This window comes from Passer montanus, unplaced genomic scaffold (assembly GCF_014805655.1).
Source record: "Passer montanus isolate IOZ18808 unplaced genomic scaffold, ASM1480565v1 scaffold16, whole genome shotgun sequence".
Taxonomy (NCBI): Eukaryota; Metazoa; Chordata; class Aves; order Passeriformes; family Passeridae; genus Passer; species Passer montanus.
Genome location: NW_024363160.1, coordinates 5,914,432 through 5,929,269, shown reverse-complemented (window position 1 = coordinate 5,929,269; position 14,838 = coordinate 5,914,432). Strand labels below are relative to the sequence as shown.

The following is a 14,838-nucleotide window of genomic DNA, read 5'->3' as shown; positions in this document are numbered from 1 at the left end:
TGAGCTATTGGATTTACTTACTTTGGAAAGGGGAAACATGTAGTACTGAAACTTTATGCTTTATGCTGGTTTTGCTTTTTGCTTTCTTTGTATTTTTGATATGTTACTCAATTTTTGAATGATAAATTTATGGTGTAGTAGAGTTATTTGTAAGGCAGTAGTAAAGTAATTATTGAGAGGCAGGTAATTTTCAGAAAATTAGTACCTCTTTGGAGTGGATTAAGGTCAAAATTCAGGAGATCCTTAATTCTTAGGAACTGACCTTTGTTTGAGATACAGTATTAATTATCATCATAGGCAAAAATGGATAGACAATAATCCCTGGCTTATCTGAGGTGTGAAAAGCTGTCTAGAACTGGGGTTCTCCAAAGGCATTGGCTTCACTGGGAACAGTTACAGCAATGCTTTGGAACATATTGCAGTAAAACTGCCACAAACTTCAGCAATCCTTAATTGCAATTTTTGGTTAACCCTTACGTTAGGAAGGAAAGGTGTTGTCTTCATTCTTCCCTACATAAATCCCACTTATGATGCTAACATACGTAGGTCAAGATTTCTATCCAAAGATGTTCTCGTTTAATTTTTTTCAGTCACACTATCCCCATGCTGAATTTCTAGACTAACAGGGAGACCACATCAATTAGGAGAAAAGGCTCTCCTTTTTTTTGCCTTGGGTGGCAGACAACAGCATATAGGTACCAAAGTGTTGGAGCAGAGCCTTTCCAGAGTGGGACTTTCCCGATGAGCTCTCATTCAGGCAGGAATTTGGAGCTGACTCTTACCAGCCATAACATCTTTGCATTTACTTCAGCAGCGCCCCATTCAGCAGCAGTTTCCACAGTCCAGTTGCACAGGTATTAAGGTGTTGTGATCCTTACAGTGGTCTCCAAATGCTTCATGTACAGGTAGCAGTGTAGAAACATAGAAGAAGGGAGTGGATGATCTGCTCATCTGCTCTTTTTTCAGGAGATTGAAGAACAGCAAAGCATCTACAGATGGCCACCGTTACCTTTTCCGGGGCAGAATAAACACAGAAGTGATGGAAGTGGAGAACGTAGATGATGGAACAGGTGAGTATATTTGTGTGGCTCATTTAAAGAGCCATTTTTTGAGGTGCTGAAATCAAATGCAGCTCCATGATTTCTTTGAGAATGGAGAATGCTCCTTGTATTTGGAGAGAAAGAGGAAGATGCTGCTTTAAAAGCATCTGTGCTTTTAAAGATGCTTTAAAGCTTCTGTGACACATCATTGCTTTCTGGGCAGCAATAGATGGCTATATTATGCTTACATGAACAGAGTAATAAAATAAGGTGATATTTATTTCTCAACTGAAATTACATGTTTAACCACACTTTACAGCATTCCAGCACTCTTAAAAGGACTTATCCTTAGGTGCATGGTATATTTATAACAGCAAGTGGAGAACCAACCTCTGTTGGGATGAAACAATGTAAATGCTTACATTGTAACATAAGGAAGGTTTTTTAAAAATGTCTTTAGGGATATAAGCCATAAGATTACTTGAAATTTTCTTGACATACATCAGTAAAGTGAAAACCCAAGGTATTCTTAGACATGTCAATTTTTGTTTTAGAAACTTGAGTTTAACCTTTGAGGTTAAAAATAATTACTTTTTCTTTTGCAATTAAAATATTTTGGGCTTTTTTAATGTAAAGCTAGAAAAAAAAAGTGGTATGTGAAACTTGCAGTGGCATTGCAAATATGTAAGTCTGGAGGGAATTTCTGTGAGTTATATATTGCTTTTCCTGATATTTTAAAGTAGTGTTAGGTTTGTCCTCTACTATGGATTCCAAGCATTTCTCAATGTAATTTTGTTCTAAAATTGAGCATTAATAACAATGAATTTACTTCTAAGTAAGCTTCATAGGAATTGAATGTGTCTTTAAAATTAATTTTTTTTTCTCTGTTCTTGAGTTCCTTGTGTTCAAAATAGTTTGCTCACTTCTTGTTTTACAGAGTAGACAGTAGAACTAACTTGGAGAAAAAATTGCCTATTGTTCTTATTGCAACAAAATAGTTTATTTGAAGGCTATTGTGTCTTTCCACCATCTTGTACTTTAAAGTCTTTCAACCTTTTTTCATGTGTTGTGTTTTTATTTTATTATTATTTTATAATTTTATTTTTGTCCTTTGGATTTTGTTTTTTTGATCAGTTTGCTTCTGTCTTTTGTCATTCACATTCAATTTTATAAAGATTTTACATTAATAAATGCTCGGAATTCATGACTGAAGTGTCTAGAGCTGAAATTTTACCAGTGCCAGAATAATTACTGTAGTGCTGCAGCAAGGGATGTCTGCTACTAATCCCAGGATTGTTTGGCTTTTCTGAGAGCATTATTTTTCAGTCTTTTAATTTGTGCTCAAGAAGACCAGAGCAGAGTGTTTTGTGCAGTACTGGTGCCTAACCCATTATATTTTATACTATATTAATGTCTGAGAGTAGGACTGATAATTACTTTCTTTTCTGTGCTGAGTTTTATCTTACCATTTGTACAATTTGTTATATATTCAGAATTCACATCTTGTTCCCCAAAGCTCTTGCAATGCTTCTTGACTTGGTTCCATGAACAATGTTACCAATGAACCATTTAAGCTGTTATGAAAATGGTGAAAAATGCTGAACATAAGGTAGAGCACTGTGGTGTCACACTTGATTCATTGTCTTTGCTTACCAGACATTTTTTGTAAGAACTTCTTGACATCTGTTTTGGGTTATGTCCTTCACCAGGCCCACTGATTTAGTTAGTGATTTCAAGCTATCTATGTGTACACTGCAGTGAATTTCTTCAAGCCTCTTTGAGCTGAATATATTTTATTCAGTATTCTTTACCCTGCTATTCCCCTTTTCCAGCCTGTATCACTGCCCAGTGTTTAGCTTTATTTGTATAAAATCTCAGTGGTTTGTTTATGCAAAAAAGAGAGTTGATTATTTCAGTCTTTCCTGTCATGTACTCTTTGACTTCCTTTCATTTATTTTCGTTCATCTTCCTAAATGTGCTTTAGAAATACAAGGCAGTTTCCCTTTTTGCATCATATCACTTTCTAAGACAGCATCTCTTTGCTTCTAAGTGTTAACATTACAGTGTCCAGAGGATTATACCAGTCTTCTTCCTGATGAATATTCCAAGAATTCTGTTTCTATTAATCTTCAACTGACACCTCCCTACATACTGTAATGCATTTAGTGTTGGCTTTAGGAAATGTTTCTTTGATCCTCTATCTGTCCTACCTTTCTTCATTTACTTGTTCTAGCTATTCCATCCTTGGTCTTTTTCACACTGTTCATTTTCCTTCCTGCCTGTTTGTTTTCTTCCTCAATGAATCTTCAATTATAATGTGGCTAAGTGCAAATAGTCTTCCTCTATGCAGACACCAGATTTCAGCCCCAAGAAATTTTGTTACTGTCCCCATTTCCTATAGCCTTGTACCCAGTCCTGGAGGGTTCATGCTTCCTTCCCCCTTTCTCTCTGAAAATCTCGTATCAGATCTAGTCACTTTTATATACACATTATTTCCAGGATCCATACTCCTTTCCACACTTTTGTGACATCATTAATAGTTTAGTTAGTCTGATTTCTAACTTATAAGAGTTGCTGGATGCTCAGTCCCTGGAAGCATTTGAAGTCAGGTTGAATGTAGCTTTGAGCAACCTCATCTAGCAGAAAATGTTCCTGCTTATTGCAGGCTATTTCCTAGGGCCCTTCCAACCCAAACAATGCTATGATTCTTTTTACCTAGATTTTTTACTTATCACCACATTTTCTGCTTTTCCCATTTCAGTTTATCCAATATCCTAAGATTTATTTTTCCTTGTAATTACTGCTATTTCATCCCTCCTTTCTGTGGTTCTCTTTGGAATGTGGAAATTTCTGTGTTAATTCCCTGGCCTGTGACATCTTTCTTGTCACCCTCTCCTTTTATTTTTATTTAACTTTACCTGCTCTTTTCCTTCCTTGTGAGACTTCTGTATTCCCTCTCTTCACACAGATATTTTTTCTTTCACTCAATTATAATGTCCTTCTTTAACCTTTGTCTGTCCTGCTTTCTTTACTGTTCTCATTTGTTACACCCAGATGTCTTGTTTCTCATCCCCTGTAGTCATCCATGTTTGAGCAGTAGCCCAGTACTATTCTGCTGTTTTCTTTTCATCTCATTGCATTCTCAAGAGGAGTAACACAGTTGTCCAGGTGTCACTCCCATTAGCTTTGCATGTGCTTTTTTTGGTATTGTATTATTTTATTCTCTTTAATCTTCTATTACCTATCACTTTCTCTAATTCCTAATTTACAGTGGAAGCTTTGGGTGCAGAGTACTTGTATTTTCATATCTGTGCAGGACTCCTTGTCATTCGCTCACTCCAGATGGATGTCTTTAAAGACATTGAAGACTATTCAGTCTAGATGATACTTCCACAGTTCCTTACTGCACATTTTGGGATCCCCTGCTCATTTTATATAAAGAAACATGGAACTCCAGGGAGCAGGGCAACTGAGAGTGTTTGCTCCCAGCATTGATAGATGTAGGAACGTAATCTTTGTTGTTTGTGAGTAGAAGCATAGAAATAGCAAAACAGATCCCCAGTGTGGCTTATTATCATGCTAATGACATGCCTACAGAAATTAACAAAGCTTTTTCTGAAAAGCAATTTTTCTTTGATGAAATTAGGCCTTGGCTGAGTAGTACAGTTGGTGTCAGCTTTTTTTTTTTTGTTTCAGCACCATGAAGCACACTGTTTTTTCTTGATTGCGCTGATTAAAGTGGAATGCATATTACTATTTATGATCTTAAAATAATGTGGCTGTACAAGTATTAGAAAGGTGGTTTTATGGTAATCATATTCTTTCTTCTGCACCAGTTTCTAAAATTCACTTTTAAGAGAAAAATACATTTCTAAAGGCATTCATCAGCCACTAAATGAATGGTACTTAGTTTATGAAGAAAAACACTTCAGACTTAGGAAATACTGGATTTATGTTTGCTTCTAGTATAGTAGTTCTGTCCTCTCTAGTTTTGAACTGAGGCACAATATAGAAAAAATGCAACATGATAAAAGTAGCTGAAAACTGCATCAAAAAGTACACATGGAGGGTGGCAGTTGATATTGTACAGAAATTATTTCCTTGGTCTTTCTGAGCATTGAAGCCCCTAAGAACCTCTAAGAAATGTAAAAGTACTTCAGTACAGAGACTTCTGTTTATTTTTTAAGGGAAGAAGAAAATTCTTTTGTATATGGCTGCAACAAATTGCTTCTTATTCATCATTCAAAGATATGAGTCTTGAATTTTGAACAGTATGTTGCAGTTCAAATTACAAGCTTTAATGTATTACCAAGTCACATTAGAAGATGATGTCATCTTTCATCACCTTTCCTAGGGAAGTTGTAGGTTTAATGATTTGTTGATCCTGCTCATTCAGACTTTGCATGGGGCAAACGGCAGGCTCGTGCTCTTCTTCCTTCTGTAACCATTATGTCAGGTTTTGAAATTCTTTGTTTAGCCTGGCTGCCAGCTGTGATTGTATTGATGTGAAGAATGTGCAGATGTGCAGAGCAGCTGGGCAGTCAGGACATGCACACCTCCTGGCTGGCCGGCAGCTCGTGACCAATAGCCGGGTCAGAGAAGGTAGGAGTTTATATGGGATGAAAGCATCATGCTGAACTGCTCCTGACTATGGATATTGGGTGTACTAGGGAGAAAAAATGGCTCATGGAAGCCTTGGAGAATTGTAGGAATTGCTCCCCTTCATGGGGAGTGTGAAGAGCAAGGGAGAAAGCAGATGTGTTGCAGTTGGAGACAGAGGCTGAAGTCCAAGTGGGCATCACTTGGAGTTTGTGGTGGAGTGAGGTGAGTGTGTTCAAACAGCCAGGGTGCTCCTGGCCCTGCAGTTACAAATCCTCAGATGCCAAGGAAGCTGCATATTTAAAAAGTCATCTCTACATTGAGAGATTCAAGTGTCTGGACACACCATTTTTTTTCTGATTTAAGCTACTAAGTTGACACCAAATTTTTGTCCAAAGTAGGGCAATCTGAATCCATTTGTGAGTCTGAGCCCTAATTTTTGATTTTGTTTTTGGCCACAATTTTAGCAACTATGGTTCAGTGAACCAGTAATCATTTACCTACACAATGTGTCTTGTGATGATAGACATATAGTAACAAAGACCACAGGAAAATTAGGACCCTTTATTTTTAGATGTATTCACCTCCAACTTAATAAATAAACAAAGGAATCTTAACTTCCTCCAGTAGTGTTTCTATCCGAGACTTATTTCTTGTCCTTGACTTTTGGGTCTGGTTTTCTAAGAATGCATGAATAATATGATGGGTAATTTTCAAGAAACAATGTTTTTAAAGAAACAAAGGATACTATGCATACGCTATGCAATAAAAGTATGATAAATAGCTGAGTGGCATAAACATGATGTTGGGAAAATAACTTCATTTTTTCTCCTGTCATAGACTTGCTTGCACTTTTTTTACGTGCTTTGAGTACTAGAAAGTTTTGTTGGTTTAGAAATTAGCCATCAGTCTCATGATTTTCTAGTAGTTCCTGACATTTCCCAGCCCAGTACACAAAGCTTGGCTGCTTTCCATCTAATTAAAATGCAAAGTTATTGAAAGGATACTAGCATGTCTGCTGAGATTTATGATAAATCTTAGCAAGCATTTCAGCAAGGGTTTCAGTTTCAGAAAATCTCATCTCATCATAAAAACAGGGCTGAAAAAGTATTTACTAAAAGAAATGCTGTGTAGTTATTGCACTAGTTCAGGGTTGGCCTTAGGACTTTTTTGCTGCTTAATGAAAGTTTGTGGTGAGAAAATACTGACCTTTGCTTTTTCTTAATGTTTTGTATTGTGGTTGCTTGCTCTGCTTTTTTAGTCTGTGTTCTATGAAAAAAAGATTATTTCTTATCATAAGGCATTTATTCCTCACAATTTTTTCCCCAGGAAAGGCATGTAATCCTAGTGAAGGATAGTTAGGGGATTAGTTTTGGAATTTCTAAATGAGATGTATGGACTAGCATGGTAAAATCAATTGCTATTGAGGTAAATATAGAGTAATAAGTAGTAAATAATTTGATTTCTATAGCATTGATATATTATTATGGATCTTTATTATATTCCAGTTTGTTTAAACTAGTTAGCATAGCTATTTTCTTATTCAGGTAACCCATAAAGATTCACCAAATATCTGTGCTTTGATTACTTGTGACATTGAAATTGTATTTCCCCCCTGTATATTTAGTCCTTTTTTACACTTAATAGTAAATCAAGTCAGTCAGCATTGCAACTCAGTAATTTAAGGGGGAAAAGAACATTGCTGCTTATTTAAGGAATTATTTATTTCAGTTTAACACAAAAGTACTCAAAAAGTATCATTATCTTTTCTTTTAATAGGACTCTGCCTGTTTTAGTGTTGACTTTATACCTTCTTCCATATGCTAGGCAAATCTCTGTTACACTTTACAAAGGACACTATTTACTAAAATTAAAACTACAGTTTATTAAGTTATAACATAGTTCACAGTGGCACAGATAAGTTTAAATTAATTTTTATTCTTCTGTTTTTTTCTGGGCTTTTAGGTGTGGTGATAAGTTTTTAGTAATTGTGGCAACTATTGCTAATGTTTTTTTTAAGAGTTGGTGCTCTTTAAGCAATTTTGTCTATTCCCAGCTGACTACCACAGCAGTGGCCACACTGTTATTAATGGCTGGAAGATCCACAACACAGCAAAGAATAAATGGTTTGTATGCATGGCAAAAACCCCTGAAGAGAAGCAAGAATGGCTGGAAGCTATTTTGAAAGAGCGAGAGAGAAGAAAAGGTAGGTCAATAAACTTCCTTGTGTTGCTCTATCAGAAAGCCATACTGTATTTTTATGTTGAGATATAAAGCAAAACCAGCTGGTAGGCAAACTTGTCGTGCCAGGTTCAGCTGAAGATTTTTGATTACCAGTCTGGGAAAAATGAATCAAACTTGTACTGGGAAGGGCATAATGTCTTGAATCATATATGCTGGAGTAAATGCTGAGAAATGGGGAGATGATTTAATCTGTGATTTTACAGCTTATCCTCAACCAATATAAATTGTCATAAATTCATTGAGGCCTGTGTATTATCATGGTTTGTGGTATCTGAGGGTCTATCCTAAATGCCTTGTGGGATTTGTATGCACTGATTTCCTTTGTGACTGGCCATTGGAATCACTGAAATGAGCAGGCTTTTTGTGTTGGATCTTGATGTTGATGATCCAAACTGAAATGGTGCACAACACATCAACAACTCCATCTTGGATGTATTGCCTCCTACCCAAGAATGTCATCACCATTTCTACTCACCTTTGGAAAGCTACTATCTTTCTGAGTAACTGAATTAAGGTGAAAGAATACTTGGATGAAGTATCTCAAATGTGACCACAAATAACTTCACATGTTCAAGGTGAACCCAGCACCAAGTAGATGATTGGAAAGGGAAAGATGATGCATCATCACTTTCTGGAGCTCATTTCATTTGAAAGCCCAAATATCCTAATTAGTAATGCTATTTGGAGCCTTGATGTTGAAAGAAAATAGGACCTTGTATTTAGATCTGTGATTCTTTTCCTGATTTTTGTAGATTTTCCATCGCCTGTTGCAGTAACTGTTGGTTTGTGCCTCTCTTGTAGGTGGACACTAACAATATTTCCTTTGGTCTTCTAAAGTTGAATACTGGATGTTCTAGAATCTGTTGTAGGATCAGAGTTTCAAGTAGGGCGTCTCAGCACTGACTTATCAGTAGTGTCATCAGGAATTTGTAGCAGAAAAGCTAAAAAGATGCTTTAGAGGTCTAAACTGTCAACGCTTTTAAAATATGAAAAATGTTTAAAAAAATGAAAAAGCAGTGTGGTTGATATAGTGCCAAATGCAAAAACCCCAGGTTTGTCTGCTTCTTTGTAGGACCTTGTATGGAACTGACTAAAACATTTTCAATAAATCTTACTTCTCTGTTAAGTTTCATGTCTCCCTGAGGCTCTTGATGCTTTAGGCAAGAAATACAAAGAGTAAGTAGTAGTATTTTATATTGATGAATTCTGACAATTTCATACTAATCAGCTGAGCAGCTGGTAACAGAAATGAGTTGGAGCTAAACTTTGGCAAGCTGGAGGTCTGAGGTAGTCATCCCAAAGCCAGTGCATGTCTTAGGATTTTAGCATCCTAGATTTGTGGAAGCTTTCAGGTCCTGATGCTCTCAGTTGGTTTGCCACCAAGGAGAAAACCATGAAACCAGGAGGAGATGAGACATACATAGATTCCGATTTTAACACAGAATTGTCAAAAACCAAATGAGTTGGAAGACTCAGAGATTCGATGGACGTTTCAATGACAGAAACAAAATCTCTATTTTTACTTGGAATCCATGTAGCAGAAGCTGAACAAAAAGGAGCTGAACCAAAAGGAGCCTAACAAATACTCTGAATTAAGTGATTTAGCAGAGTTTTCAGCTTTTGTAATAAAATTATAAACTAGGATCACTTTGTAGATTGTATTTGCTTGCTAGAGGAAATAAAAATTTATTGGAAACTTCTTACAGAAATTTTCTGTCAATTTGATGGCTTTCTTGTAAACCCTTGAGGCATTCAGCAAGTTAAAAATTTATTTCAAAGGTGGTCATCTTTAAGATTGATGATGCTGTGATGACATTACTTGAAATGTCAATACAAATAACAGCATCAACATCCTATAAGCTCCAGAAGCTGTATATTAGTTAAGTTTTCTTTTCCCTGGGGTACTCCAAGTTTAATTTGTTTGTGTGACATCACTTCTGTTTGGTTCATGGATGATGAGAGACAATCCTTGCTCTGTTCCCAGTACCACTGTTAGCTTCTCATGACAGACACATTTCTTCAGGCGGTATTTTCAGAGCTAAAGAAGTACCAGACCCTTACTCAGATGGAATATCATAGCATGACTTGGTTTGAAGGGGGCCATAAAGATCTAGTTCCAGCTCCCTGCCAAGCCTGAATGCTTTTGTGGAAAGTGGGTGAATTATCTATTTGAAACTAGCATATGTATGCCTGATAACTTCTTACTACTATTAATTTGAAACTTGAAAAATATTCCTTTTAGTGAAGATCTTTTTATTATCACATGGTAAGTGCAAAACCAAGGCTCCTTATTTTACACTTGTGAAGACATGACTACTCCCTTGCAAATGTTCATATACTGGTGTCAGTTATTACTACAAAATAAATGGTAATGTAGATAGACTAACAAATTAACTTCTCTGTGAGAAAAATATCTTTTGGTTATGCTTTATGAAGATCAGATGTTCATGCTTTAACTTGATCATGAGAAAATAATGAAAACCAGTTCTTTAACTTTTTTTTTGTATGTAAAATATCAGTATTGCTTTTCCATTTCAGGAAAGATACTGAAATATAACGGCAATGTCGCTTCATAAAACGTTAATGTATTTTTGGCAGGTTTAAAATTGGGCATGGAACAGGACACTTGGGTGATGATCTCTGAGCAAGGAGAAAGATTGTACAAAATGATGTGCAAACAAGGAAATCTCATCAAAGACAGGAAGAGGAAATTAACCACTTTCCCCAAATGCTTTCTTGGAAGGTATTATATGTCTTTGATAGAATACATTCTTACCATCTAAACCCACATTTTGAATCTTCTTTGGGATTCTGTAGAAACCACACTTAATTTGTAATGTCTGTTAGGCCTATTTGAATCACTGAATTTAGCCAAAATGTAAAATGGTCTGTCTGAAATTTGTGAATGTGATCTTGTTTTGCAAAGTAGTTCTATTAAAGAGATAAGACTGCACAGGGCATGATGAAAATATGGAAATGCATCAAGTGAGTTAGTTTCTCTCTAAAAATAATTACCTACTTTTAAAATGCATTTTGTTTCTGGGATGACTAGTTTGGGGTGTAAAAATATGAAAATATGGAAATGCATCAAGTGAATTATTTTCTCGCAAGAAATAATTCCTAACTTTTTTAATGCACTTTGTCTCTGGAATGAGTAGTTTGGAGTGTAAAATTTTATTTATTCTACCTAAGTAATCTTTGTCTGTCCTCCTCTTGCTTGTAGGTCAGGAACAGATTTAGTAATTAAGGTTTACGTGTTTAAATTACCAGGAGGATCTTTATAATGCCTTATTATGCCTATGGATGAGAAGACTGAAAGAGAAATAGATGCCCTAAAAGTGCATGTATTTGAAAAATCATTTGGGAGACAGAAGGGTTATCACTTATTTCATTTGGACATAAGTTAATTATGAAAACTTTGGACCATAAGTTAAGTGTGAAAAGAATTTTTATAAAATAGAGTGTTTTGCAGAAAAAGTTGTTGAGAAGATACCACTGGGTTAAAAAGGGGAAACAAAAATTGGGAGATTCTCATGCACTGTCAGAAGTGGCACAGTTGAAGAGAAGTGAAATCAGGATTAATCATTAATTAATCAGATTAATGATTCAGTTATAGTAGAATCATGTTTCCTCAGGGAAGTTGTTGGATGCAGGTGAAGAACACACTTATGCTGAGGAGCCACTTAAATCTACCATCAAGTGGCTTCTTTCCAGTGCTATCTTTGGAGTGAACTGTTTTGAAGAATGCCTTTGCTGGTCCCAGAGTCACCAGTTAAAACCCATGAATGTGAAGGTTGCACTGCCTCGTTGCACTTTTCTTTTGGTTTGTAACAAGCTCATTTAATGTGCTGTAGATCCAATGTCTCTGAACTGCATCAGCTTTGCTTTGGTAGGAGCCAGGCATTTTCAGCACATTAATATATATGTGGTATATGTGCTCTGGATGTCAATATGTTTGACACACCTTGGAAGTAACAAACCTACTGTTCTGTCACACTGTGGTTATGCTCTGCCATCATGGCATACCTGCCCTGGGCAGGTGCAGTAGGAATGGTTGGGATTGCCCTGTATTGGTCTGTCTGATGAAATGCAGCTATGCTAGTTGAGGATATCCCAGAAAACATGATAAATCTTTACCATCTGCCAGATTAACTTCATGCGTGGAAAACTTCTGAGGAGAAAAGACATCTCATGGGAAACTGTATGTGGTTATGTCAAAATAATAGAAAAGGTGCAAAGAGTGAGTTTTTCAAAGGTGGTACAACATTTTGAGCATCATTGGGCTAAAGAATCATTTACAAGACTAGTAAGAAACACTGGTAATTAGTGAGGTACATGCAGTAAATCTGGTGGTATGAGATACAAAGTTTGTTTTCTGTATCTGTTTTTCAGTGAATTTGTGTCCTGGCTGTTGGAAATTGGAGAGATACACAAGTCTGAAGAAGGTGTTCATCTTGGCCAAGCTTTACTAGAGAACGGAATTATTCACCATGGTAAATAGAGTTAGTTTTAACTTACTTCTTTTCAAGATAATTGTTGTAACTAGAATGGACTTAATTTTATTTGACTAAAAGATGGTCTTGTTAACACAAGACAGCTTGTGGAATCTGCATTATATCCTTCCAGGGGCCTCAAGGGGCCATTGTCCATGTCTACAGCAGATTTACTGGGAAAGGCTCCACTGATTTAATCAGATTTCCTCTATGCTGTTGGGATCACAACATTGGGAAAAAGGACCTAGAGAAACATTGCTGTTCTTTTGTAAGCAAAAAGAAATTCTGGGGAAACGCAGAACGGTACGCTGCTTGTAAGGATTCTAACCCTTATTAATGCCAGGCATTTTAGGGAAGGTGTTCAACTAAGAATTGTACATGACAGTGAGTCAGCTGGATGTAAGTAAACTGGAGAAACTTCTGGTTTTGAAGCCATGTTGTACAGAATCACATATCATAGGTACAGTCACTCAAAACAAAGCTGTCAAGACAGTTACTGTGCCATCATAGATCCAGGGTGTAAATTTAGATGGAATCTTTGATAATATACATTTTAGTACTTCTATACTCCAGCCAGCAACTAATTTAATACTTAAGTTCTTTGCAATGATTTTAATGTCCTTGACTGGAAAGAAAGTGGGAGAAACATAGTGTCACTGAGCTGTGAGTGTTTTAAACATACGCAGAGTAGGAGGAAAAATATTAGGGTTATTAATCAGTAGTCATGTAGTCGTCATTTCTTTAATGTCAGTCTACATGATTTTCTTCCACCATCATTCAAATGTCAGATGCTATTATGTTTACTACACACACTGAACTGTTTTCAATGGAATGATTCTGTTGCCAGAGATTCTTCTCCTGATCTTGTAATTTATATCCTAAATACACCCATAGATTTTCTCAATACAAAGTTAAATGAATATTGTGTAACTTCATGAGATAAAAGGGTAATTATATTAGAGCACAGAAATGTGAGCCAGACATGCTACTTTGAATAGTGAATCCAGCTGTAGTTCACTGAAAATAGCATTCCTAAAATAAAGTTGAATGAACCATCTGTTTTCACAGAGGGAGCAAGGGAGGAAGAGCGTTTGGCTGTTATTTACATTGCAAATATTGTAGAGGCCTTTGTTGAGAGCTTGCATATTCAGTAGGCTGGCCATTATTGTCACTGGAGTTCATTCTAGCAATGACAGAACCATGTTGTGATAGACATTGTTGTACTTCCTCATGTGTGAACTCTAGCAAGCAGAAAAGTTGCAGTTTTTTGCTTTTTGTATTCCCTCCACTTTTATATAAAGGGAAAAATCTGTTTGTATGCTGCTATTTTAAATATACCTTGTGGAATTCTCTGATATCTGAAATGACAGATACCATTCAATGGAGTGAGGTAATTTGTCCACTTGCTGCAGCTGATTAGAGATGGAAACCTTGTTTCAATGGATTAAGGACCTTTGCAGTTACAAAAATAAACTCAATATCAGATAGTTTTAAAAGGAATAGGTATTTATGTGGCTGTGCAGTTTCTTGGACTGATGTAATGATCTGATTTTAAATTACCTTGGAAAAAAAATTAAAAGAAAAGAGCAGTTTAAACCTTAGTGCATGCCATATAAATACCTTTTCCAGCATAAATATGGGTACAGTGTTGGAAATGATGCACAAAACAACTTGGCCTTCCTTGTTTTAGTGGTAATGCAGCTTTTTGTGAGCCTAAGTTTTTGAAACCCAGCATGTCCCAGCTCTGTGGAGCTACTCCCTTAGTTCCTGGCACACTGTGGTAATTTGGGACAGAGTAGTACTTGTGTTCCTCTGACGTCGTAGCCTACTCTGTCTGTCACGTGCATGCAAGAAAGGAAAGGTGCTTTGTCATCCTGGTTCCCTCCCAGCACATCCCTGTATGACTGAGGAATAATTTAGCTTTAGGCAAAACTGTCTTGATGGTTTTTTTTTATTTTCGGAACTTGCTGGGGTTTTTAAACTTTTTATTTGTTCATCTATTGGATTACATTATTTTTCTTCAACAGTAGGAATGTTTTTTAATTATAGAGCTAGAAGACACCTTTTTTCGTAGTTAAATGGTCACAATCCATTAAAATTCACATAGATACTTATGTTAGGCATTGTATGTGAAAGTTTTGTGGTCTGTATCTCATGTATTTAGAGGCAATGATCTGTAAAAGAGCTTAGGAATTATTTTGAATAACCATCAGTTCAAGGCAATTGGAATAGTGTCCTGGGCTTTACTATTAGTAGATACATAAAATGCAGGTAGAGATGTTATTTTGCTCTTGCACATGACGCTGGTGAAACCAGTTAATATATGAAGTTGAGTTTTTATGTCTGTGTATCAGATGATGTCTGGAAATACTAAGGAACTTGAAGGGGCATGAAAAACGACATAGATGGAAGGCATCTCACTATACAAAATTTATGATGCTTAACTAAATTTTTGGAAGAGA

The 14,838-nt window shown here is 36.2% G+C and overlaps 1 protein-coding gene across 1 annotated transcript in view; it reads left to right on the top strand.

Annotated features, from left to right (window-relative positions):
* The window catches only part of PREX2 (phosphatidylinositol-3,4,5-trisphosphate dependent Rac exchange factor 2), a 168,764-nt gene that overhangs the window by 59,993 nt on the left and 93,933 nt on the right, over nucleotides 1-14,838 (top strand). Inside the window, exons 8-11 of the mRNA XM_039702827.1 lie at nucleotides 967-1,070; nucleotides 7,696-7,845; nucleotides 10,482-10,626; nucleotides 12,276-12,376. Coding sequence (XP_039558761.1) covers nucleotides 967-1,070; nucleotides 7,696-7,845; nucleotides 10,482-10,626; nucleotides 12,276-12,376 — 500 coding nt within the window. The remainder of the gene's footprint in view (nucleotides 1-966; nucleotides 1,071-7,695; nucleotides 7,846-10,481; nucleotides 10,627-12,275; nucleotides 12,377-14,838) is intronic.